The 23,683-nt window shown below is 42.0% G+C and overlaps 1 protein-coding gene across 1 annotated transcript in view; it reads right to left on the bottom strand.

Annotated features, from left to right (window-relative positions):
* The window catches only part of PCDH15 (protocadherin related 15), a 1,296,732-nt gene that overhangs the window by 422,112 nt on the left and 850,937 nt on the right, over window positions 1-23,683 (bottom strand). Inside the window, 2 exon segments of the mRNA XM_053307474.1 lie at window positions 3,855-4,025; window positions 8,380-8,490. Of these exon segments, the coding sequence (XP_053163449.1) occupies window positions 3,855-4,025; window positions 8,380-8,490 (282 nt within the window).

Raw genomic sequence — 23,683 nt, 5'->3', positions numbered from 1 at the left:
AATAAGCAACTATTTTGTTTTTGGTATATGGACTGAAAGGTCACACTTTATTTACTGATTAATTAAAAACCTTAACAGTTCCTGAGACCAATATAATTCTCAAATGTCCTTTGATTTCAAAACTAGCTTTTAAAATTGTGTTTTAAATTTGCTCTCGTTTGTGGGCTGATCGTATGCACATTGACTTTGATGGATAGCAGATCTTGTGCTTAAATGCTAGTTCAGAAGCTTAGAAATTTCTTTATATATTTGTTGGTTAAGGCAGGCAGTACTCTGATTTGTGTTATATTACAGAGCTGTCACAGTGCATCAGAGCTGCTCAATGCCATGAATATTGATGTTCTTCCCACCTTAAACACAGCGTATAGCATCAAAGGCTCAGGGTAGGGAGGCAAAATATTGGTGTCACTGAAATGATAGAGTCGATAAAATCCATTACAAGTTGCTCAAGTACTTATTTCACCTTTAGTCTCCTGCTCTGTCCAAACCTAGCTGTTAACTGTCCAGCCTACTGACTCAAAGAGTAGCAACTGCTATTATAAATACTTGACAAGGGGCAAGGGCTACAGCTCCTTCAATTGGGGGTGATTTATACTGCACAAAATAACCAAGTTCCAAAAACAGCTTCCAGGGATATTAGAAATCAAAACAAACATTGTGTAGGCCTAAACACAATGTTCAGCAGACAATGGTTTCTCCTGGTGGTATTATTAGCAATTAGTTTCTAGAAGGCATGAATAAAACACATTTTAAAACAAATAGTTCTTTCCTCAAAGGAGCCTAATGAGTTAAGCCAGCCCTCTTAATCTCCCCAAAGATAAATAAAAACTTGCACCCTGTGTTGATTCGTTGTCTGCTGCCAGTGTTTCAAGCTGTGTTAGTACTACTAACAGAAATAATTACATTACAGATGTAATCTGCTTCTTTTTCTGTAATCAGAGATGGTATGAATTAAAAAAAACATTTTACGATCATCAGGCTACAAAAACAAACACAAAGCCTTCTTACAAGCTACATTTAGCACTGAGCTCAGCTTTATTCTGGTCAGTTCAGCTGGTACCAAAGCATTGCCCTATTTTTGATGTATGCATCCATCCTGAACAAGCAAGACTGTCATGTAGGACAGAATCTTGTGCCCTGACTTTGCTACCTTGGGAAATGCGACAACCCACATCCAACATCCTTGCATTCCCTGCCAGACAAGCAAAGATCCTAGGACAAAGTGGGGTCTGACCAGGCCAGCCGGACCCCACCTGCTGCAAACTCCTTAGCACTGGCTGAATTGGCAACCTCCACAGTCCCATCGGCTTTGTGTCTCTACTAATTAACTTCACTTCTCAGCCCACATGGCCTTCAGTCCAGATACTAAAATACCTAACTTTCTGCCCTTTGGTACCTAAGAAGCCCCTAATTAGAAGATTCTCCAGCCTTGTGTGTCTTTTGTTTTAACCCTAAAATAGACGCAAACACACATACACACACACACCCCGCCAGGTTTAGTGTGCTTTCAGAAGCAGACCTGCTAGCAGAAGCTCTGCCCTAATCTTCTCTGGAATTTCCAGTGAGTCAAGTGCCTGTCTTTACACGCTTCACAGAGTTGAACATTGCCTAGCTGTTCCTCCAACACTGCACCTAGCTGTACCTCCCACACTGTGCCCAAGCCCTGCTTTAAATTTTGCCGTGCCAACCATCTCAGATGCTATTTAGGAACACCAAAGCAATCCTGGGAGAATTATTCTTTGAAGCTGAGTTAATTACTTAAATGCTAGGGTAGCCCTCCCTTTCTTCAGTCAAGACTGACCAGCTAAGGAAGCAGGCAACTATCAGTTCAGTACAGTGGGCCAGATTAACAACCACCAAATGAAGCATGCATAACACCCTTGGAATAGGTGCTACTGGGCAGGCTAAGAAGCACCTCCAGCCTAGTGATGGCCTTACTGTGGCATCTCCAGCTTGCGGTCCACCCTCTAATTTCAAGGTTCTCCACTTCTCCTCAGCAAAATAGGAGTTGTATAAAGTGATCTTTTTCCCCATCCTGCCTCCTCTCTCTCTTTCAGACTTGACTCACTTTTCTCACAACTGTTTGACTTTCATCATTTCTCATTAGCGCCTCTAAATAGCCTTCAGGTCATCTCTGCTACATCTGTTCTAGCAGCCAGTATTCAATACCTGATCACTGTGTTATCTTTTAATAAAATGTATTGCCTTCTTTTGAAAGTCCTGGTCTCCCAACTCTGTTTCCCCACTTAAGTACATCATGGTGAAGCTTTACTAGCTGGGTCTGATCTGGTTATGTGCGCTTGTTGGTTTGGTGTTTGTTAATCTGGCCCACTCTGCTGGACTGATAGCTGCCTTGATAGAGAAGAAAGGCTGCCTCAGCATTTAAATAATTAACCCAGCTTCAAAGAATAACTCTCCCAGAATTGACTTGGTGTTCCTGTCCTGGACACACAAACTAAGTGCACATGTTTGCAAAAAACGTGACTCAAACAAGCAGAGTGAAACAGTCCCTTTCACTATTTCCCTAAAAACAACAGTCCCTAAAAAAAACCAAACTGACAGCATTGACTAACCAAAAGTATTTATGCAATTTAAGATTTAAATATCTGCTATTTGGAAGAATGTGCTTTTCCCCTTCACTGTGCAAAACAAAGCAAGAACTCAAAGAGAAACCATGGAGGTAAAATAGCCACTGCATCATGTGGAGGTTTGTACAAGGGGAATGATAACAACAGGATTTTATAGTCCTTTTCATTCAATTCACAATTGCCTAATAAATTGCCTTTATATCAAGTAGAGCTCTATTTCTTTAGTTAGAAAGAAAAAAACGTGTTAATTTATTCATATTTTGAAAAGGTTGTTGATAAATGGTACTTACAAAACATAGATAGAGGCACAGACAGAGATATATATGGCTACCCTTCATGGATGTCAATAGGGCCAGTCTTTCACTACAACTGTTTACTGCAACGTCTATGGTAAATTTCTCATCCATGCCTGCATTAAGGATGAGACCTTCAATCCTGTGCCTGAATTAGCCCCAGATAGTTTCAGCTGGGAGTATCAGATGAAGTCCAGAGTATGAGATGTGGGATGAAGTTAACCATCAGAGAAACTTTAGCAAAAGAGAAATGATCTAACCATCAATTCTTATTTTCCTTAAATACGTAGACTTTGTTGTGTCTAAAAGGCATGCACATGTAGAATTAGACTCTTTCTAAAGAAGCTTTGAAGTGACGGCCAGAAAAGGGCCACCATTCCGAGCCGATGTCTTTCGAAGAAACATTTTACATGCACATGTTGACATTCTCAGCAAGGAATAAGTGGCTGCTATTCCATGAAGAACAGTAGCTTTAGGGACCCCATAGGGCTGCTGGGCAACATGAAAGGCAGCACATCAGGACAGTGATGAGTGAAAGCAGCATCCAGGCAGTTATGCAGCACCACTTTCATTGTTTCCAAGGGAATGATACAAAAACTCCAGGGAGGTTGTTTCCCCATCTTGGTGTCACCAGAAACATGTGGATTGCACCCAAGCAAATATAAATAGTTGCCTTTCAGGGGCTTGATGAATCTGTCATTGCTGCCTGCCCAGGAGTGCAAAATCAGAGCAGGGGTTGTCAAACACCTGACAGGCTACATTCTAGTGTTGATGACCACATTCAGCTTGGCTAATATAGGTCTGGGCTAAACAGTGCAAAGCTGGTGTGAATATGCACAGTCATCTCCACCATCCCTCCCCCCTCCCTGTATATGGGACTGAGAGGTGACACACAGAAATATTGTAAATAAATACATGTGCATAGGAAAGGAATGAAATAAAAGTGAAAAATAATTTTCTCGCTTGTACTTACAGGGTTAGTGAGCTCTGGCAAACTAGCCTGGTAAGTGAGTGGCCGACAGTCCCGAGTGTTAAAAACTAATATACATGGAAGGAACATTGGCCCAAGGTCATCCCCATCGAGAACATCAACAGTCAAGGTGGTTGTACTTGTTCTTCGTTCAATAAGATTTTGAGCTCGATCCTGCAGAGAAAATGGATAATAGGATTTACAGACTATAATTACTTCAGAAAAATCCTAAATTTAAATAAAAAGTTATTTATCTTGGTATCACCCACATGAGAGCTGGCACACCATAATTGACTAGGAAACTGAGCTGTGGATTAGAATGTCCACACCTTGAAGTTCACATCTGCCCTGAACTCACTAAGTTAGCTCAGCAGGGAGAGATAAATCTTCAATCCAACTTATTAAAAAAAATAAATCGGGATTAAGTTGAATAATTGTGTCTGAGCCAATTCAAGGCTTGAAAAAGATCCCACCCCTGACCTCCAGAGCTCCCCACCAGCCTTCCAACTCCACCAAATGCTTTATGTGCCCTAATGGCAGTGTGGAGGGGGGGCTTCATTCCCACAGTTGTCCTGGTATGCAGGATGCCAAGAATAAACTGTGTGTATGCAAGAATTTTTATTCCATGACTTTCAGTTCTGCTGATACGGGGAAAAGAGCTGATAATAGTTTTACTGGTATCACAGCAGCCCTTTCAAAGGCAAGAACTGCCAGTCTATGCACCTTTCTTACCAATCTATTACTACTATGAATATTTATATACCATTTCCCAACAAAGTTCTAAAAGAAGTTTACACAGGGAAAAATGGAGCTCTCCTCAAGATCAGTAAAAAGAGCTCCATGGAAGTCTGCAGGGAGAGTGGGTTTGACTCTCCCCACAGACGACTGAGCTTTCTTCCCTGGGCAGGTGGATCACCCACCCAGACGACTGGCTGTGCTTGGGGTTAGGGTGCTGGGGCACACCATTGCATATCGTCCCGGCCCCCGGAGCAATGCAAACCCACACTTGCTCTCTTTACCTCATTTAAGAGGGTTGCAACTTAGGCAGGTTTGCCACCATGCAGCCGCCAGGATTGGGCCTGATCCTGGCAGTTCACATGAGCATGCAAAACCAGGTTCCCTGTCCCAAAAGGGCTCACAGTCTAAAAAGAAACAAGGTAGACACCAGCAGCAATCAGTGGAGGGATGTTGTGCTGGGGTTGGATAGGGACAGTTGCTCTCCCTGGTGAATATAAGAGAAACACCACTTTTAAAACTGCCTTCTTGCTCAGCTAGCAGGGGAGACAGGTAACCTTATCGTCATCATCAAGGACCTCAGACGAGATGGTATAACATGGCTGCAAAGTCTGACAGGGAATATTTGATGCTTGGCACAGCAGACATTATTGTAGGGACAACTGGCAGGGCATGGTAGAGCCTAGCTTTTTATCTCCAGGAGCAAAAATGATGGCTTGTCTTAATCCCCTTTTTAGTTTCACTATTTTCTCTCTCTACCATATCATCTACTCCTTCCTTCCTTCCTTCCTTCCTTCTGCAGCTTTCTTTTCTTGTACAGAGATTCCCTCCCACTGTCTCTTCTTCCATTCTTAGACTCCAAATAATTCCCCTGAAATTGCTATGCATTGTATTGAGACAATGGCTGACATCACATAGAGAACAAAACTTGAAAAGCTATACGTAAGCCCTGGAAACAGAATTCATCCATTGTGTCATTTCAGTGGCTCTGTAGTTTGTCTGGAAAGTAAAGGAAGTCAGAGCAATAAATCTAATATCAGCCATGAGAAAAATTCAACTTTGGTATGGAAAGGGTTTTTTCCCTAGCAATACTTGAGGATAAAGTAGACCACACTGTGATAAAATCTACTCTCTTGTAAATCTAGAGCTGATCAGCATTGTTTTCCACATGTATCTAAAAAAAAGGAAGTTGCATAGCTTTAATTATAGATTTACTTATCAGCACACCACACCACTGTGTGCTCCATATATTCTGCTTACTGACAGAAGAATTCATACATTCTCTTTGTTGTTGTTCTAGTGGGGGAAAAGTATTTTGCAGAAAAAAATCACTGTAAGTCAGACTTACAAAAATGCACTATTCTTATACAAAATGGTAGCAATTCTAATCATATCACAAATATTTATAGTTTGGTATCTGCATGCCATTTTGATTTTCACTCATTTTATGGCAGAGGAAACAGGAGTAATACAATTGTAGAACATAGCTAATACATATTTGTAATGGACAGGTTAGTCCTTTAATAGTACAACCTTGCCCTTAGAGATTAAACTGTTCAGTATAGGACTATCTGGTTAGTAGATACTTCTATACTGGTTAGAGTTAATGTGATGCTCGGACAAGGAATTGGGAAGACCTGAAAGTATGCCTAGGCAGGGCGAGAGACTGAAAAGCAAAATGGAGCTAAATAAAGAGTAGCTAAGAGAATAAGATTCTCATTAGGTCTTTTTGAACTGAAGGTGTCCCACAGTAGCAAAAGACATCATCCTGAATCCTATAGCAATAGCAATAGCACTTACATTTATATACCGCTTTATAGCCGGAGCTCTCTAAGCGGTTTACAATGATTTAGCATATTGCCCCCAACATTCTGGGTACTCATTTTACCGACCTCGGAAGGATGGAAGGCTGAGTCAACCTTGAGCCCCTGAATCCTATACCCGACATGCTTAGAGTCTTCACAGATATGCCATTCTTAATTGGCACAACACGTATGTGCTTTGCCCTCAGGTATATCAGACAAAGTTAGAGATGCTCCCCAATTTATTTTCTGTCAAATTTCTCTAGGGAATCTGCTATTTGGGATGAGGAGATTTTACCGGTTCTGGATGGGGTTGCACTCCCCTTGAAGGAACAAGTATGCAGCTTGGGGATATTACTGGACTTGGCTTTGCTTTTGGAAGCTCAGGTGGAGGCAGTGGCCAGGGGTGCCTTTGCACGGCTCTGGCTAGTGCGTCAGCTGCGTTCCTTTCTCGAGAAGGCAGATCCGGCCACAGTTACCCATGCCTTAGTCACGTCATGGCTGGATTATTGTAACATGCTCTGTGTGGGGCTGCCCTTGAAGAATATCTAGAAACTGCAGTTAGTGCAAAACGCAGCAGCTAGGGTTTTATCTGGAGCTGCCTAGTAGGAGCACATCACACTCATTTTGAAAGAGCTGCACTGGCTACCAGTTTGTTTCTGGGTCCAATTCAGGTTGCTGCCTGCTTGACGAGGGGGGCTCTGCTCCGGGTGCCGATAATGAGGGAGGCTCGGTTGTCATGCACACGGGACAGGGCCTTCTCTGTTGCTGCCCCCAGACTCTGGAATGTTCTCCCAGTGGTTATTAACTCCTCAGTCTCCATCAGAGCTTTTAGAAAGCATGTGAAATCTTGCCTTTTCACCCAGGCTTTTATATGATTGTCTCTGCTGCTGCTCTTTGTACTTTGTATTGTTTTTATGCTTGTGTTTTAAATTTTTAAATCAGATTTGTCTTATATTTTTAGCTTAACATTTTAATTGTGTAATTTTTACACTCTTGTTTTTAAATTCTGCTGTAAACTGCCTTGGGATTGTTGTAATGAAAGGTGGTATATAAATTTAACAATAAATAAAATAAAATAAAATAATAAATAAATTAATAAATATTCTGATTTGCCTTGTCCCACAGGAGCCACAGGACCAAATTCAGCAGCTTTAATGAAATTTTATGCAAGATTCGTAGGGAAGAGATCTGGTCTCGTGGTAGAAAGCATGTATTGTTCCATTTGCCAAGCAGGGTATGTCCTGGTTTGCATTTGAATGGGAGACTATATACGGGCACCATAAGATATTCCCCTTAAGGGATGGTGCTGCTCTGGGAAGAGCACTTGCATGCTTACATACCTTCCTGGCATTTCTTAGACAGGACTGAGAGAGACTCCTGTCTGCAACCTTGGAGAAGCTGCTGCCAGTCTGTTTAGACAATGTGGAGTTAGATGGACCAATGGTCTGACTCTGTATAAGGCAGCTTCCTATGTAGATGTGTCATTCAAAATGCACTACAATGCTTCTTTTATACTTTCATAGGTTTAAAAATTCCTGTACTGTTTACCATGGAACATTAATACACCTTAATAATAATTTGATGAACGATTGTGTTATAACACAAAAACATGATTTTCATGTGTGGATGTCACTGGATATCTCATCACCAGAGGACATCACCTAAGGTCCAACAAAATGCATGGACTTCTTCCACTGAAAGGGAAGCACTGTCTGCAGCATTCACACATGCATATCATTCACAGATGCATGAATATTCAGTGACTGAATGATGAATTTTCATGGCCTATGAACCATTAGGAAATAATACATGATAGTGTATCTTGGCATTGGAAACATAAGCATCCATCAGATGAATGGCATAGAAGACAAAGATGTCATTTCATCACCTGGGTTACATAGAGACAATTTATCTCACCAATCCAAAATGTAACTGATAATTACAGTCACAATCAACACCAGAAAATGTTATGAGTAACACATACTCACATTTGCTTGGACAATGACAAAATAACGTGTCTTTTCTTCATAGTTTAGCCTCTCACGCAAAACTACTGCTCCAGACAATGTAAGAGGAATGTCAAAAGTCATATTTGATGCCTGCAAAAATTGAAACAGGGGAGATAGAGTCATAGAAGACATTTCTGTTTATAAAGACCAACCAGTGACAGTCAGTGGTAGCACTCTCACTTACTTCACCCTGATGGAATAATGTACATTATTCTACACATTCAATCTATTTGCAATATCCTCTCAGTGATAGCTACATTTAATCACCTAGTAAGTTATCCCCCTACCTGGCATGGACTTAACAAGTTTCCATAGAAACTGTGTAACATAAATGGTTGCTTTAATTAAAAACAAGGATAGTATTAGAATTTATTCAGAAGGGGGGGGGTTGCATAGTGACCATGCAGAGTCCTATTATTCCAGTGAAAGAAATCTGCTTCTCAGCCTCGACCAGAAAAAATATATACTCTTTCCACAACTTTATAATAAAAGCCTAATGAAAACATTCCAGTATGGATGGGACCAGAGTCTAGTACAAGCAGAGTGCAGCACATTGATAGTATAGCAAATGGGTCACAAAAGTGGAATAGCCAACCACAAGGTCGGAGGACACTTGGAGGAGGAGCACTTGGAGGAGCACTTGGAGCTGATTCAGATGGCTCAGATAGATTGATATATTCTAGCTCAGTGTTGAAACCAAGGTAAGAAAGATGTCTGATTTCTTCCTTATGAACACAGAGAGTAGTCACTCGCTGATTGCTCAACCAAACTGCTCCCCACCACCATATCCAGTTAGTGCAGTGGGCAGAGTTGTGAGTGAACGGGCATGGGGGCGGACACGAGGGGCCACCAATTTGGCTCTCTTGGCATGTGACATGTGCCAGCCAATGGCAGCAGCGAAGCAGCTGCTTAAGTGGCCAGTTATCCTGTTCTCTCTTGGTTGCTCTTTGTCTGGGGACAAAGCAGGGAGCGGTTTGCTGCCTGTTCACGATATAGAGCAACTGGAGCAGGAACGGTTGGTTTATCTTGACTATAGCTGTTCAGTGGACAAGCTTGGTGCTCCGAGAGTGGAGCCTTGAACCCCAGGTGGCGGTGGTGACACAGCTTTCGCAGGCTTATTGCCTCCAATTCGTTGGGCTTTATGCCCATACAGTTTGGCAATTCATTTCCTTACCTTCCTTATCGGTTATCCCTACTGCTCTCCTTTACTTCCTTTATTCTAGATTGGCTCACAATAATTACCTGAGCCTTACCTCCTTAATTCCTCCCTATTCCTTTGGGAATATCTGTCCCTTACCACCTGCCTCTCCCCCCAAAGCCAATGCTAAAAACAGAAACAAAAACACAGTACTATTTTTTATCTTCCTCTGTTGTGTAAGGATTTTAAATGGCTTTCCCATTTCCCAATTGCTGAAATAGGTATGTGTTGTTAAAATTATATATCTTATAAGGCATTGTTTCTGATATTATAATTAAAGCTATAGTGAATACACTGAAATTTTATAAATATTTACGATGACCTTTCTCATATACCCTCTCCTGGTAGTTCTTATAAAGAAGTCTCCCATATTTTGGCAACAGATATGGAGAGGTCCATCTTCAGTTATGGAGAGGTCCATCTTCTGGTGGCAACTTGGGAGCTGGGCCTTTTCTGTAGCTGCTCCTGGCCTATGGATATCCTGGCAGATATCTGTAACTTAGGCTCATTGTTGGCCTTCAAGAGCCCTAAAAACTTACTTGTTTGGCTTGGCCTGCCAAGATTTTTTTTTTTAATTAAGAATTTTAATTGCTTTTAAATGGTTCTGAATTATGTATGTATGTATGTATGTATGTATGTATGTATGTATGTATGTATTGTTTTGAGCAATTTTTGCAGCCGGAAGTAGCTTAATGACTGCCTCTAAATTTAATTATCATATATCAGTGATTCTATTTTCAACCCATTTTTATTCCTATCATTTGTTGCCCACCCCCAACCAGTTTTTGTTCCACCTATGGATCTGTTCCATTATCACATGATAGCAGGATTTGTTCAGGAGCCTTTTGGTGAAGATCCTGGTCATGTACATTGCATTAACTGGATTACCTTGTCTCCATGCCTTTTGGTACTCTCAAGGAGCTCCAAAGGGTTAGGGTTCACAGCAGTTCACATTTTCAATCAGCAGCTCACTTTGAAGGCTGCCTTCTGCTTTACTGAGCTTTGCCTATAGAACTGGATAATTCCTTGCTTATCATATTAAAAATAATGATAATAAAAGAAGGGGTTAGGGTATATAAATCTCAACCATTTGTTAACTTAAGCTAAGGAGTTATTGTGGGTAGCAATATTTGGTCAGTATATATATTTAAAATAATAAATAATTAATAGTTAATAATAATTAAGGAGAGCTGCTCTTGTGGTGACAAGCATGGATTGTTCCCTTTGCTAAGCAGGGTCCACCCTGGTTGCATTTGAAGGGGAGACTGCATGTGAGCACCATAAGAGATTCTCCTTAGGGTATGGGCCCCTCTGGAAAGGGCACCTGCATGCAGATGCTTCCAGATTCCCTCCCTGGCATATTCAGGTTGGGACTGGGGGTTACTCTTGCTTGTGGCCTTGAAGAGTCCACTGCTGGTCTGTGTTGACATTGCTGACCTGGTAAGGATCAGTGGACTGGCTTGGTGTGTGGCAGCCACTTATGTTCCTAACAAATAATGGGTTTTGGTTCAGTCAAATGATAGGTCATTAATAAAACAAAAAAGGAGGAAAGGGATAGTAAATAATTACATTGATGATATATTCATCGGATAATTTTTGCAGTCCTCACTGCTGGAGCATTTCTCTTGGTTTTCCTCAGAGGATTTTCCATGCTCCCAGGAGTTATTACTTAAAATATATCTGGCCATTGGTAAATTGTTAGTTAATGTAATTTATTAAATTAATTTAATTTATTTCTGACTGTTTTGAACATCATCATCATCATCATCATCATTATTATCATCATTACATTTTACATATATCCCACTCTTCCTCCAAGGAGCCCAGAGTGGTGCACTACATACTTGAGTTTCTCTTTCACAACAACCCTGTGAAGTAGGTTAGGCTGAGAGAGAAGTGACTGGCCCAGAGTCACCCAGCTAGTTTCATGGCTGAATGGGGATTTTAACTCGGGTCTCCCCGGTCCTAGTCCAGCACTCTAACCACTACACCACGCTGGCTCTCATTTGTTATCATTATTAAATTGGCCAGTTCTTTGACTTGATCCTGAAATGCTTAATTCCAGGGAGGTTGTTTGGACATTATTCTCCTAAAATGTCAGAGGCATGAGTCCATTTTACTTCTTTGTTAGCTCTCCCTAACAATCTCTTCATGCCATCACTATACAGGGGGCCAGCCACTTCCCTGGTAGCTTTTCTACTTTTGATTAGGAAGTTAATATTCTTTTTCGGCCAGGACTTCTATTATAGGAGAAGTCTTCTTTCCCCAGATTTTCTTTATCTGATAGTACCTTTTCCCTCTTTTTAGTATGCATTTCTGTTGAGCCTCTTGCATTATGTTTTGAATGAGTGTCATGCTCTTGGAGTATTTTGACCCGTTCGTCTTTTCCCTTCTTTCAACTCCTGTTACTAAGTTCTCCAATTTGGAAAGCTTTCTCTGTTCCCACAGAGAAAGCTTTCCAAATTGGAGCATCCGCAAGAGAAATCCTTGATCATTCTTTACTTGTTGTGCTGAGGTTGGATTGCTCTGCGGTCACTGTTCCTTAGTGGTCCTGTAATTCTTCTACTGGCCTGCGCACTGCTTTGGTTTAAGCCTTTGCTGGCCATTTCTCAAGGTGCTGTGTAATTGTTTCGGCACAGTTATTTCTTAGGTCTAACTTTGGCCTCTCTTTCATTATTTGTATGTGAATTGACCCAGTATATGTGGGTAATTGATGTCGCCTGTTACTGGTTCATTGACAATTCCCGTCTCACACATGCAGAATTGGATCACACTATGGTCTGGTTCTGCAATTCTTACATCATGTAAGAGTCCTTGGGATTAAGTTTAAGGTTGTGATTAACAGTATATGGCACTTTATTGCACATTTAGGTATTTGGATTATCCAGTCCCATTGGGGACTGGGTAATCCAACAATGGGGTCCCATTGTTTCTGCCCTGACTCTCATTTACTTCTCTGCTGTGATGACACTCTTAGCACTCGGGGTTAGTGGGTTATAATGGCACATTTCCACTTAGTTTGGCTGGATGGCCCTTGATTGGGTTACACTTGGTGTAGCTCGCATTTGACATTCCTAGGATTATTTCCTATTCTGGTTTATGTACATGTTTGAGTTTGTGAGTTTGCGAATCAAACTGTGCTGTTCTGATGTGAAAATTTGTCTACTGTACATGCAATTAATAATACGCACCTTGTTAGGCATTTTACTTTACAGTGTTTGCAGCATAATATTTTGTTCACTGCACGTCATGTTCCTGGTTTAGATAATAGTACTACTGGTGCATTGTCTCGGATGCAGGAGGAACATTTTTGGATTTTCAGAACCGATGGCCATGGAAACCCCCAAAATCTTTCCGGTCGAGTTGTAGAACCTTGGGAAGTAGAGGCTGAACATGCTATAAGCCTCTACTTGGCACCCAATACCAGGAAACGTTATGCTACGTCTGTCTGTTAGTTCTGTGAGTGTAGGAATTCATCTGGCCAAGATGAAGTTTGGCCTATTCTGGTGGAGCATGTGTTATGCTATTGCAATCACTTGGGCACCCGGGGTTTGGAGCCAAAGTTGATTGGCAGGAGGTTGGTGGCTCTCGCCAACCTGATCATTCAACTGACTTTAGGGTGTGCCATGCTTTGGAGGGTTGGGAAGGGAATCTCCCAATCACCCTAATCTTGGTACCAATTTTCTCCTCCATTTTGAACAATATTTTGACCCATGTTAACTCCATCTGTTTTTCAAACTTTGAGGTATTGTTGTTCTGGGTGGCCTTACCAGTGGCATTTATGGGCCCTTTGGGTAAATAGACTTGTCAATGCTTCTAAGCATGACACCTCTGCATGGGCATTGTAGCATCACACTGTGTGTTTAACAGGTGAAGGGGTGGAATTGATAATTTGTCAGGCTAAAAGCAACTGGCGTGGTAGAGTTCATAAATAGTCTTTCTCCAGGATCTACCAAATCTTTATGTCCCATATCATTATACACTTGGGAGTACATGGAGAAGGTCCAGGCCCTCTGGGTAGAATTCAATGTCCATCCAAGCCCAAAGAAAGATTAACCAAGAGTGTGGTAGGGTTGTGTTGGCCTGGGCAGTGACATGCTCTCCCATCCTGACATTTGGGCCCATGATGGTACCTTGTAACGGAGTGCTGGGTTCATCTGTCTAATTGGGGGAATGACTTGTTTCTCCAAGACCTGCAGCAAGGAATTAGTACATTTCTAGAGGAGTGCAGGAAGCAGGGATAAACTGAGGTTTGCCCTGTTTTTGTGGCAAGTGAGTGTAGGTTGTCTAAGTTTGGTATCTTACTGAAGGACCATTTAAGGTGAATAGGCAAGCTGAGGAACAGCCCTTGCAGGTTTTGCAGCCTGGGATCCACCCCTATTCGGAGGCTGGCTGGTGCTCACCACTCAAAGTTATGCAGCTTTGGGTGGGATGGGGGCTGGTTGGCCTCCCCTCAGTGGAGTTAAAGCCTCATGGTAATGGTGACATCTGGACTTGGCACTGGGCTAAATCAACACCCTGTCCTTTGCCCTGTGGTGGGCAGTCCTCCTTATGAGGTTGATCCACAGAGGGGGTACCCACACTCAAATTGTAAATACTTCATTCCAAGTTATTGTAATTTATTAATAAAAGTGGCCCTAATTCATCCAATCACACATGTCATTGTTATTGGACCTGGGTGTTGACCTTCATGACAATGAAGGTCAAGTTCACATGTTCTTTATTTATACCAAAAATCTCTCCACAAGGTGAGAAGGCACTGTAATTTTTCTGTGGTTATGTGCCCTGATTTTTTCAGGATGGTGTTTTCACAAACAACAGATAAACTGATATACATTCATCTGGACTGTATACAGCTGGGGACTCACACAACTAAATTTTCTTTTGTGTGTGTGTACACACACACACACACACACACACACACACACACACAAGCACCATGCACATATAAAACTAGAGAGCAGAGTGAAGTGTTCTTCCTAGTCTTCCCTCCGACATGATAATTTTCTCTGCACAAGATTTTCTTTCTTTTTCTTGAAGCATTCTATCACATAAAACCTTCACCTGCTTTTTAATACAGTTGAGGTTTATCACATCCATCTGCTGTCTCTGAGTTGCAGCTTATCTGCATGTTCTTTACGAATACAATGAATACTCACCCCAGAGGTGCTCAAAGGCTTGCAATTGGTTGATGCAATCATTTAAATACTGTTCACCTCTCCTGTAGGGATACGCAAATCGATTTGTATTTGAATCAATCAACTCAAATCTGAGAGATTCGAGTGATCAAATTCAAATCAACTCACCCTTAAAAGGGCAATTCCATTCAAATTCAAATTGAATTCTTGCAATTCCATTTGAATTCTATTCGAGACCCATTTGCCAACTTTTTAAACCATTCAGCCTCCCTGATTGGTTTTAAGGGGTGCCAAAACAGGGTCAAATCGATTCAAATTTGAACCAAATTTTCAGACCAGATTCAAAATTGATTCAGATTCAAAATGAATTTTCAGAATTCAATTTGAATTTGAAATGAATAGAAAAATTCAGTTTGTGCACATCTCTAGTCTCTTGTCTCTGCCTCCCCTTTTCTTTAGTCCAAGACACCCATAAGTTTACCTTGGAGCAAGGGGCAAGCCGTAGAAGAGACAGCAATATATATTCCATGCTCTGGTAGAGTGTCTTTTTTCCAGTGAAGGCTGGACTTTGGATTACAAGTTCAGTTCAGTTTATTATTTACGGTCATTTACCAAATCATAACAAAAATATACAATACATGCACAATTTAACTTCCCTTCATAACAGTCAGGAAAGTGCGCACTCAAAAAGCAATACAACAAAACTTTGCTACTGTATTAGAGACAGAGGAGACTATCTGAAAGTAGAAACTTCACTAAATGATCATAGGATTGGCCTGGCAATCTGGACAGTATAGGAAAAATTAAACAATGTCTTAACTCCTGATAAAATTTACAATATAATGAAATATGAGCTACTGTTTCAACTTCACTGGAATCACAATGACACAGTCGAGTCTCCAGGGGAAGATGCTGAAATCTTCCAATCAATAAGGCAGATGGAAGAGCATTGAATCTGGCTCTTGAAAGAGCCCATCGAAACTTGCTAAAAGTGATGTTGTACAGATATGAAGCAGGAAAAACCAATCCTGGTCTTTATAACTTTATAAAACTCAAGCAAACAAGCCCAATCATTTTGAATCTCAATGTTTTCTAATCTCTGGCAGATTACTTTTTTAGCACTCACTAAATTCAGTTCCAATAACAGCTCAGGGGATGATGATGATGATGATGATGATGATGATGATAATAATAATCCCATAGAAAAAAGTTTATTGATCACTGTTAGGCACCAGGCCAGCTGTGGGTCCAACGAGAGAAACATGGGAATTAGACCTACTGGTCGCAGATGTATTTTTAGCCAATAATAAATAATTTGAAGTCAGGCCCGTGCCTCTATCCTTAATAGGCCAGCCTCCATGCGTACAACCACACTGGCGGTACATCTCAGTGTGCCAAAAAGAGGTCTCAAAAAACCTGTCTGTATGCTCTCTAAAGCAGCAAAATTATTTTAAGGGCCTAACTGAATGCCATACAAAAGTTGAGGTATTACTTTAGCTGATTGGATTACAAGCTTTGTGGGACCTTCTTGGTGTGATGGTATGTGGAAAATCATTTTCCCACCAGAGATGCTGGGACTCAAAACGGATGCTCCCAGAACCTCAAGTGTCCGCAGCCACCACCAAGTATGTTTGTGGGTGCCATGGAAAAGGGAAAAGGGGAGGATCAGGATGAACACAGCAACATTCACTTGTGCTCACTTGCTTGCAGATTATGTACAGGGCTCTGTTCACCCCAATCCTTGCTCACAGGCATTCAAGCAGGGCATTTGCTTTTTCGTCCCTTATTGAATGCTTACTAACCCCTAATTCCTCTCTGTATCCCCAGCATTCATGGTGTTGGTTCTAGAAACAACGGATTACATGTATGTTTTCATGTGAGAAATAATGCTTTTTTAAAAAAAAAAAAACTTATTTATATACCGCCCTTTGCCCTAAGACTCCAGCACATTTAACAAGATTAAAACTATTCAATAAAAGCATAAAAATAGAACTAATACAGCTAAAAGTTTAAAAAGAGCAAAGGTCAGCTCATTGGCCAAAGCCCGGATAAACAATTCTGCTTAACAATAGTTAGCATAATTATATTAATCTAACAAAAGTGTTAACAATCACTCTCCTAATCACTTTTCTTGAATATTGCTTATATATGTTTTTCTTCTATAAATATTTTGTCTTCAAGCTTTTTTGTAATCTCTATCACAACAGGGGCCCCAGTATTACCTTGGAATAATAACCTAAAATGATAACAATCATTATTTCTTTTTTCTATTAAACTACACTACCTTTTCCCTCTCTTTTGTTATTACTTTCATGCTGCCACTGATCATCCAGAACCTGGGCATAATAATAATCAGCTAAATGTTAGAAAAAGTGCTGAAAATGTTTAAAGTAAAGTATTTTAGATAAAAATAGGTGGCACAAAAAACCCTACAATCAGAGAAGGCAAAACCTTACTGTGCGTGATCTGACCTTGATTATGATCCACTGTTTGACCTTCTGATACATCACGTCCACACGGGCGCACACACACACACAGAGACTCACTCACTCAGTAAAATATGTTTCCTACTGTATAAGACCATAAGACTAGCACTGTTGGACCAGGACCAAGGACCATCTAGTCCAACTTCATGTTTCCAAAAGTGGCCCACCAGATGCCTCTGAGGATTTCAGGCAGGAAATGAAGGCATATTATTCTTCTGCCATGCTTCACCTGCAACTGGTACTTGGAGGCATTCAGCCTCTGAACCTGAAGGTAGCCTATAGCCATGAAAACTAGTAGCCATTGATAGATTTGGTCCACCACCCCCAGGACAGTACCTCCAGTGACTGTTGCTGGTATCTATCTTGTCTTTATTTTTAGATTGTGGGCCCTGTGGGGTCAGGGATCCATCTTATTTATTTGTTATTTCTCTGTGTAAACCTCCCTGAGCCATTTTTGGATGGGCGGTATAGAAATCGAATTATTATTATTATTATTATTATTATTATTATTATTATTATTATTAATATACACCAGATATAACTGTAGTCAAGAAGAAAGAAAAACAAGTTAAAATAATCGACATAGCAATACCAGGGGATAGCAGAACAGGAGAAAAAGAAATAGAAAAAAATCACAAAATACAAAGATCTACAAATTGAAATTGAAAGGCTGTGGCAGAAAAAGACCAAAATAATCCCAGTGGTAATTGGTGCCCTACGTGCAATTCCAAAACAACTTGAAGAGCACCTCAACACCATAGGGGCCACAGAAATCACCATCAGCCAATTACAAAAAGCAACTTTACTGGGAACAGCCTATATTCTGCGACGATATCTATAACAACAGCAACAACATTGACAATAAAATTCAGCCATCCCAGGTCCTTGGGAAGGACTCAATGTCTGGATAAAACATACCAGTCAATAACACCTGTCTGACTGTGTAAATAAATAATAATAATAATAATAAATTATTAAATAAAATTCAATAAAACAATAAAATTCAGCCATCCCAGGTCCTTGGGAAGGACTCCATGTCTGGATAAAACAAGCCAGTCAATAACACCTGTCTGACTGTGTAAATAAATAATAATAATAATAAACAGACAAACATCTGCCACACAATACACCAGATATAACTGAAGTCGAGAAGAAAGAAAAACAAGTTAAAATAATCAACATAGCAATAGCAATAGCACTTACATCTATATACCGCTTTATAGCCGGAGCTCTCTAAGCGGTTTACAATGATTTAGCACAGGGATTCTCAAACTTGGGTCCTCAGGTGTTATTGGACTTCAACTCCCATTATCCCCAGCCTCAGTGGCCTTTGGTTGGGGATTATGGGAGTTGAAGTCCAATAACATCTGGGGACCCAACTTTGAGAATCACTGATTTAGCATATTGCCCCCAACATTCTGGGTACTCATTTTACTGACCTCGGAAGGATGGAAGGCTGAGTCAACCTTGAGCCCCTGGTCAGGATCGAACTTGTAACCTTCTGGTTACAGGGCAGCAGTTTTACCACTGCGCCACCAGGGGCTCTTCAATACCAGGGGATAGCAGAATAGAAGAAAAAGAAACAGAAAAAATCACAAAATACAAAGATCTACAAATTGAAATTGAAAGGCTGTGGCAGAAGAAGACCAAAATAATCCCAGTAGTAATTGGTGCCCTAGGTGCAATTCCATAACACCTCGAAGAGCACCTCAACACCATAGAGGCCACAGAAATCACCATCAGCCAATTACAAAAAAACAACTTTACTGGGAACAGCCTATATTCTGCAACGATATCTATAATAACAACAAGAACAATATTGATAACAAAATTCTGACATCCCAGGTCCTTGGGAAGGACTCGATGTCTGGATAAAACAAACCAGTCAATAACACCTGCCTGACTGTGTAAACATAATAATAATAGATTTGTTCTCAATTAAGTTGTTTAAGCCTTGCTTAAAGCCATTCCACTTGGTGGCTATCACCACATCCTGTGGCAGATAATTCCATAGATTCCATAAATGTGCTGTGTGAAAAAGGACTTCCTTCTGTCAGTCCTAAATTTCCTTCCAGTCAGTTTCATAACATCACTCTCAGTTCCTAGTGTTTTGAGAGAGGGATAAAAATTTGTCTCTATCCACTCTTTCCACACGTTGCATTTTATAAACCTTTACCATGTCTCCCTTAGTTGCCTTTTTTCTAAACTAAAAAGCCCCAAATTCCATAGCCTTATTTCATAAGGAAGGTGTTCTAGCCCCCTGATTATTTTGGTTGTCCTCCTCTATATACTATAATATACTTTTTGAGATACAGAGAATTGTAGAGTATTCAAAATGTGGCCATACCATAGATTTCTATCATGTTATTATAATATTAGCATTTTTATATCCCCCTTCTAATGAATCTCATTTTTAGCATGGAATTTGCCTTTTTCACAACAGCCACATTCTGAGTTGACATTTTCATTAAATTGTCCACCACAACCCCAAGCTCCATTTCCTGGTTAGTCACCAACAGCTCAGAGTCCATCAGTTTCCATGTGAATTAGGACTTCTTCTTTTTGTCCCAATATGCTTCACTTTACATCTGCCTACATTTGCCACTTTGTTGCCCACTCACCCAATCTGGAGAAATCCCTTTGGAGCTGTTCACAATCTGTTGTGAATTTAAATTATATATAAATAAATATATGAATAAATATATAAATAAATAAATTTCAGCACCCTAAATACTTAGACATAATCTGCAAATTTGGCCACCTTGATGCTCACCATGATTTCTAGATCATTTATGAATAAATTAAAAAGTACTAGTCCCAATGCAGACACCTGGGAGTCCCCACTTCACTTTTTTCCATTGTGAAAACTGTCCACTTAGTTCCTGTGCTGTGTAAGTTCCATTTACCTGTGCTTTAACCACTTACCAGTGTACATATGAATCTGTCCCCTTATCCCATAACTGCTAAGTTGACTCATGAGCCTTTGGTGAGGGACATTGTCAAAAGTTTTTTGAAAGTCCAAGCCTACATTAAGGCTATTCTCATGGACAGCCTAACCCAGGCTAGGGCAGCCAAGCCTGGGTTAGACTGTGCATGTGAAAATCCGAGAGTGAGGTCACTCCTGGTGCTGCCCCTGCAACAAGCCCCACTTTTTAAACCCATCATTTAGCTGAGGTTAACCTGTGGTTTGCTTAACCTTGGCCAGCGACCATCTGGGCAATAGCCACTGGGTTAAACAGCTTTCATCCTGGTCTGCCCCCATTTCCGTAAGTGAGCTGGGGGGAAAGAGTGGCCACAGAAAGCATAGTGGCTGCTCTAATGAGGGCACTCTTGGATGCCCAGGGCACTCTAGGATGCTGGAGGGGGTCATCCTTCCACTCCCAAGACTCCCCTTCACCAAACCACTGCTTGTGTGAGCACACAGCACAGCGAAGGCAATGATGGCAGTTGCTGGTCTGCTGGGGAAGGCAGTAGGGATGTGCAGAACCGGTTCAGCGGTCTGCAGTCCGCTGGTTCGGTCCGGGGGTTCATGATCGAACCGAACCCCTCCCCTGGTTCCATTTGGACTGGATCCAGATCACCGGGTCCAGTTCTAGCTACGGGGGGGGGGTTGTCCACACGGGTTCCCTCTCCCCCACCGGACTCACTCATCACCGCTGCAGCCAGTTAAACTTAGTCTTTTTGGCCCTTTTGGGCCTCTGTAAAAGCAAGCAGCCGCCATTTTGGCCACTGCAGCGCATGCACAAATGCCCTCTGTGAGCATCTGATGGCCTTGCATAGGGCATTTGCGCATGCACAGCGGTGGCCAAAATGGCGGCTGCTCACTTTTACAGAGGCCCGAAAGGGCCAAAAAGACTAAGTTTACCCGGCCGCAGCGGTGATGAGGGAGGCCAGTGGGGGGAGAGGGAACCCGCACGGACCGCCCCCCTCCTGGGGCTACAGCAAGCCCCCCAAAGGGGCTATAGGTAGTTACTTTTTACATTTTAAAAAATTTTATTTTAAAAAAGTTCACGGACATGTCCAGGACCAGACCAGACCCGGGGGGGGTTCGATGTGGGCCGGACCAAACTGGCCCGGTTCCATTCGAGGCCGGTCTGGCCTTGAACTGAACTGGGCCAGACGGTTCCATGCAACCCCTAGAAGACCGATGAGTTCCTGCCTCTCCTGCAGCCCTCCCAGGAGTGCACAACCTCAGTGTCAATTGGATTACCACATGTCTGTTGACCTCTCGTGTAAATGTTTACACAATATAACCCACTCTATGATGCATGTCATTAAGAATTTATTCAGTTGTATTCATGCCTTCACAACTGGTGCCGGAACATCAGGGAGAGCATAGGTCTGGAAAGCAGAAGCATTGTGATCTGTTCCCTTTCCTTGGAACTCCAAAGACAGCCTCAAGGAAGGCACTTGTCTCTATAGCCTTCTCTATTTCTTGGTAAATATTACACATAAGTATATAAATATTAGAATTTTAAAACAGTAGGAAATAGAAACAATTAAAAAAACAATGTTGGTGTTTGAAAAAAGAAAAAAATTGAAAACAGTAGGAGATAGATACTAATTTCCCTAAGGATTATACACTATTGATCATACAAGATAATTATCACACTCTGTTCACACAAGCAGTCTAACCCATGCTAGGGCAGTCCAGCCTGGGTTAGGTTGCTCATGTGCACCACCAGGATTGAGCCAGATCCCGGCACTGCCCTCGCGGGTAGCCCAACATCCTTTAGACAGGCGTTAGATTTACCCTGGTGCTAGAATGCACGCAGCCTGAGCATGCACAGAGTTGGGCACCCAGAGAACCTGATTCCTGAGGCTTCTCGCAATGGATCATGGTTGTCAGTTGGTTGGGCAGGCCTCTGATTGTTTGCATCTGCTCCACCCCTTCCAGGTGATTGCTATTTAAGGATAAGCTGAGCCAGGGCCTGGGAGATGGGAAGAGAGCTCTGTTGTTTGCCTCTTCTGGGTGACTGCTATTTAAGAACAAGCTGTGCCTGGGGTGTGAGCCTCTTGGCACAAGCCAAAGGACAAGAGCATAAGGGCTCTCATCCTTGTGGCTCTCAGATGAGTGGGGAATAGCTGGAGGACTGCAGCAGCCAGAAGGATGAAGAGGCACAGTGAGCTTGGTGGATAGCTGAGCAGGAACATTGATGGCAACAGCCTTCCCCATGCCTTCCTGGAGTTTTAGCAGCTGGATAGAACCTATCAGATTAGCTAGAGTATTGCCTCGGTTTTAATAGGAGGGAGTTTTTATTTCTTGTCATTACCAAGGTGTTGGTCTTCACAATATGTGTTTGGGGGGTCATGTTACTTTGGAGGATGCCCTTCCAACTGAGGTGGTCCTTAGCAGAGGGTGATATAGTGGTGGGAGTAGGACATGCCAGGTGAGGGGAAGGTGCATTGGCTATATCAAAGCCATTACACCCTCCGGTCCTTCTCCCATCCAAGGAGAACCCAGTAACTCTCCCAGCAGTTCGCCTTGCCTGAAGCTGGTGTTATTAAATGCCAGGTCCATAAATGCAAAGAGCACAGCCATTTAGGAGGTTATCCTGGATGAGCACGTGGACCTGGCATGCATTACAGAGACTTGGTTGGATGAGGAGGGAGATGTAAATCTCTCCCAATTGTGCCCACCAGGTTTCCAGATACATCAACACACAAGGCAGGGTGGGCATGGAGGTGGGATTGCCCTGGTTCATTCGGAGACCATCCTCCTCACCAGACTGTTCGCCTTTCTAACCAGTTTGAGTGCCTGCATGTACTGATGGGATTGCAAGACAAAGTTGGTATACCACCCACACCGCTAACAGGCTGCCTGCCTGAGCTGCTTGAGGTGGTCTCGGATGTGGCATTGAGGACCCTACGGCTGTTAATCTTGGGGGACTTTAAGATCCATGCTATGGCAGCCTTGTCTGGTGCAGTGGTGCAGCTCGGGACTTCATGTCCTCCATGATGACCATGGAAATCTCAACCAATTTCTGGTCCCACACATGTGGCAGGTCATATGTTTGACTTGGTCTTTGGGTAAATGTTGGACAGTGGTGCTCCATGGACAGTCTAGGAGGCCTCAATCCCTTTATCATTGATGGATCACTATTTGGAGAAGATTGAACTGAGGGTGAACCCAATATACCTCTTCAGGGGTGAGGGACCAGTTAGGATGGTCTGACCTTGGAGGTTTATGGATCCTAATGGATTCCTGACAGCTCTGGAGGAGTTTCCTGATGAGAAAGTGGATGATCCTGTTGACGCCCTAGACTCCCTTTGGCATGAGGAGATGGGTAGGGCAATTGACATGGTCGTGCCTAGGCATCCACTCCCTATCCGCCAAGTCCAAGCAACTCAGAATGAATGCGACTGAACACAGGCTAGAATCCATATTAGGACCTACTTTATGGTGCTGATGGTGGCGAAGAAATCTTACTTTTCTGCCACCATCATGTCTACTCAATGTC

Source organism: Hemicordylus capensis, chromosome 3 (assembly GCF_027244095.1).
Source record: "Hemicordylus capensis ecotype Gifberg chromosome 3, rHemCap1.1.pri, whole genome shotgun sequence".
Classification (NCBI taxonomy): domain Eukaryota; kingdom Metazoa; phylum Chordata; class Lepidosauria; order Squamata; family Cordylidae; genus Hemicordylus; species Hemicordylus capensis.
The sequence above is the reverse complement of the archived record's forward strand: the minus strand, read 5'-3'. Positions and strand labels throughout refer to the sequence as shown.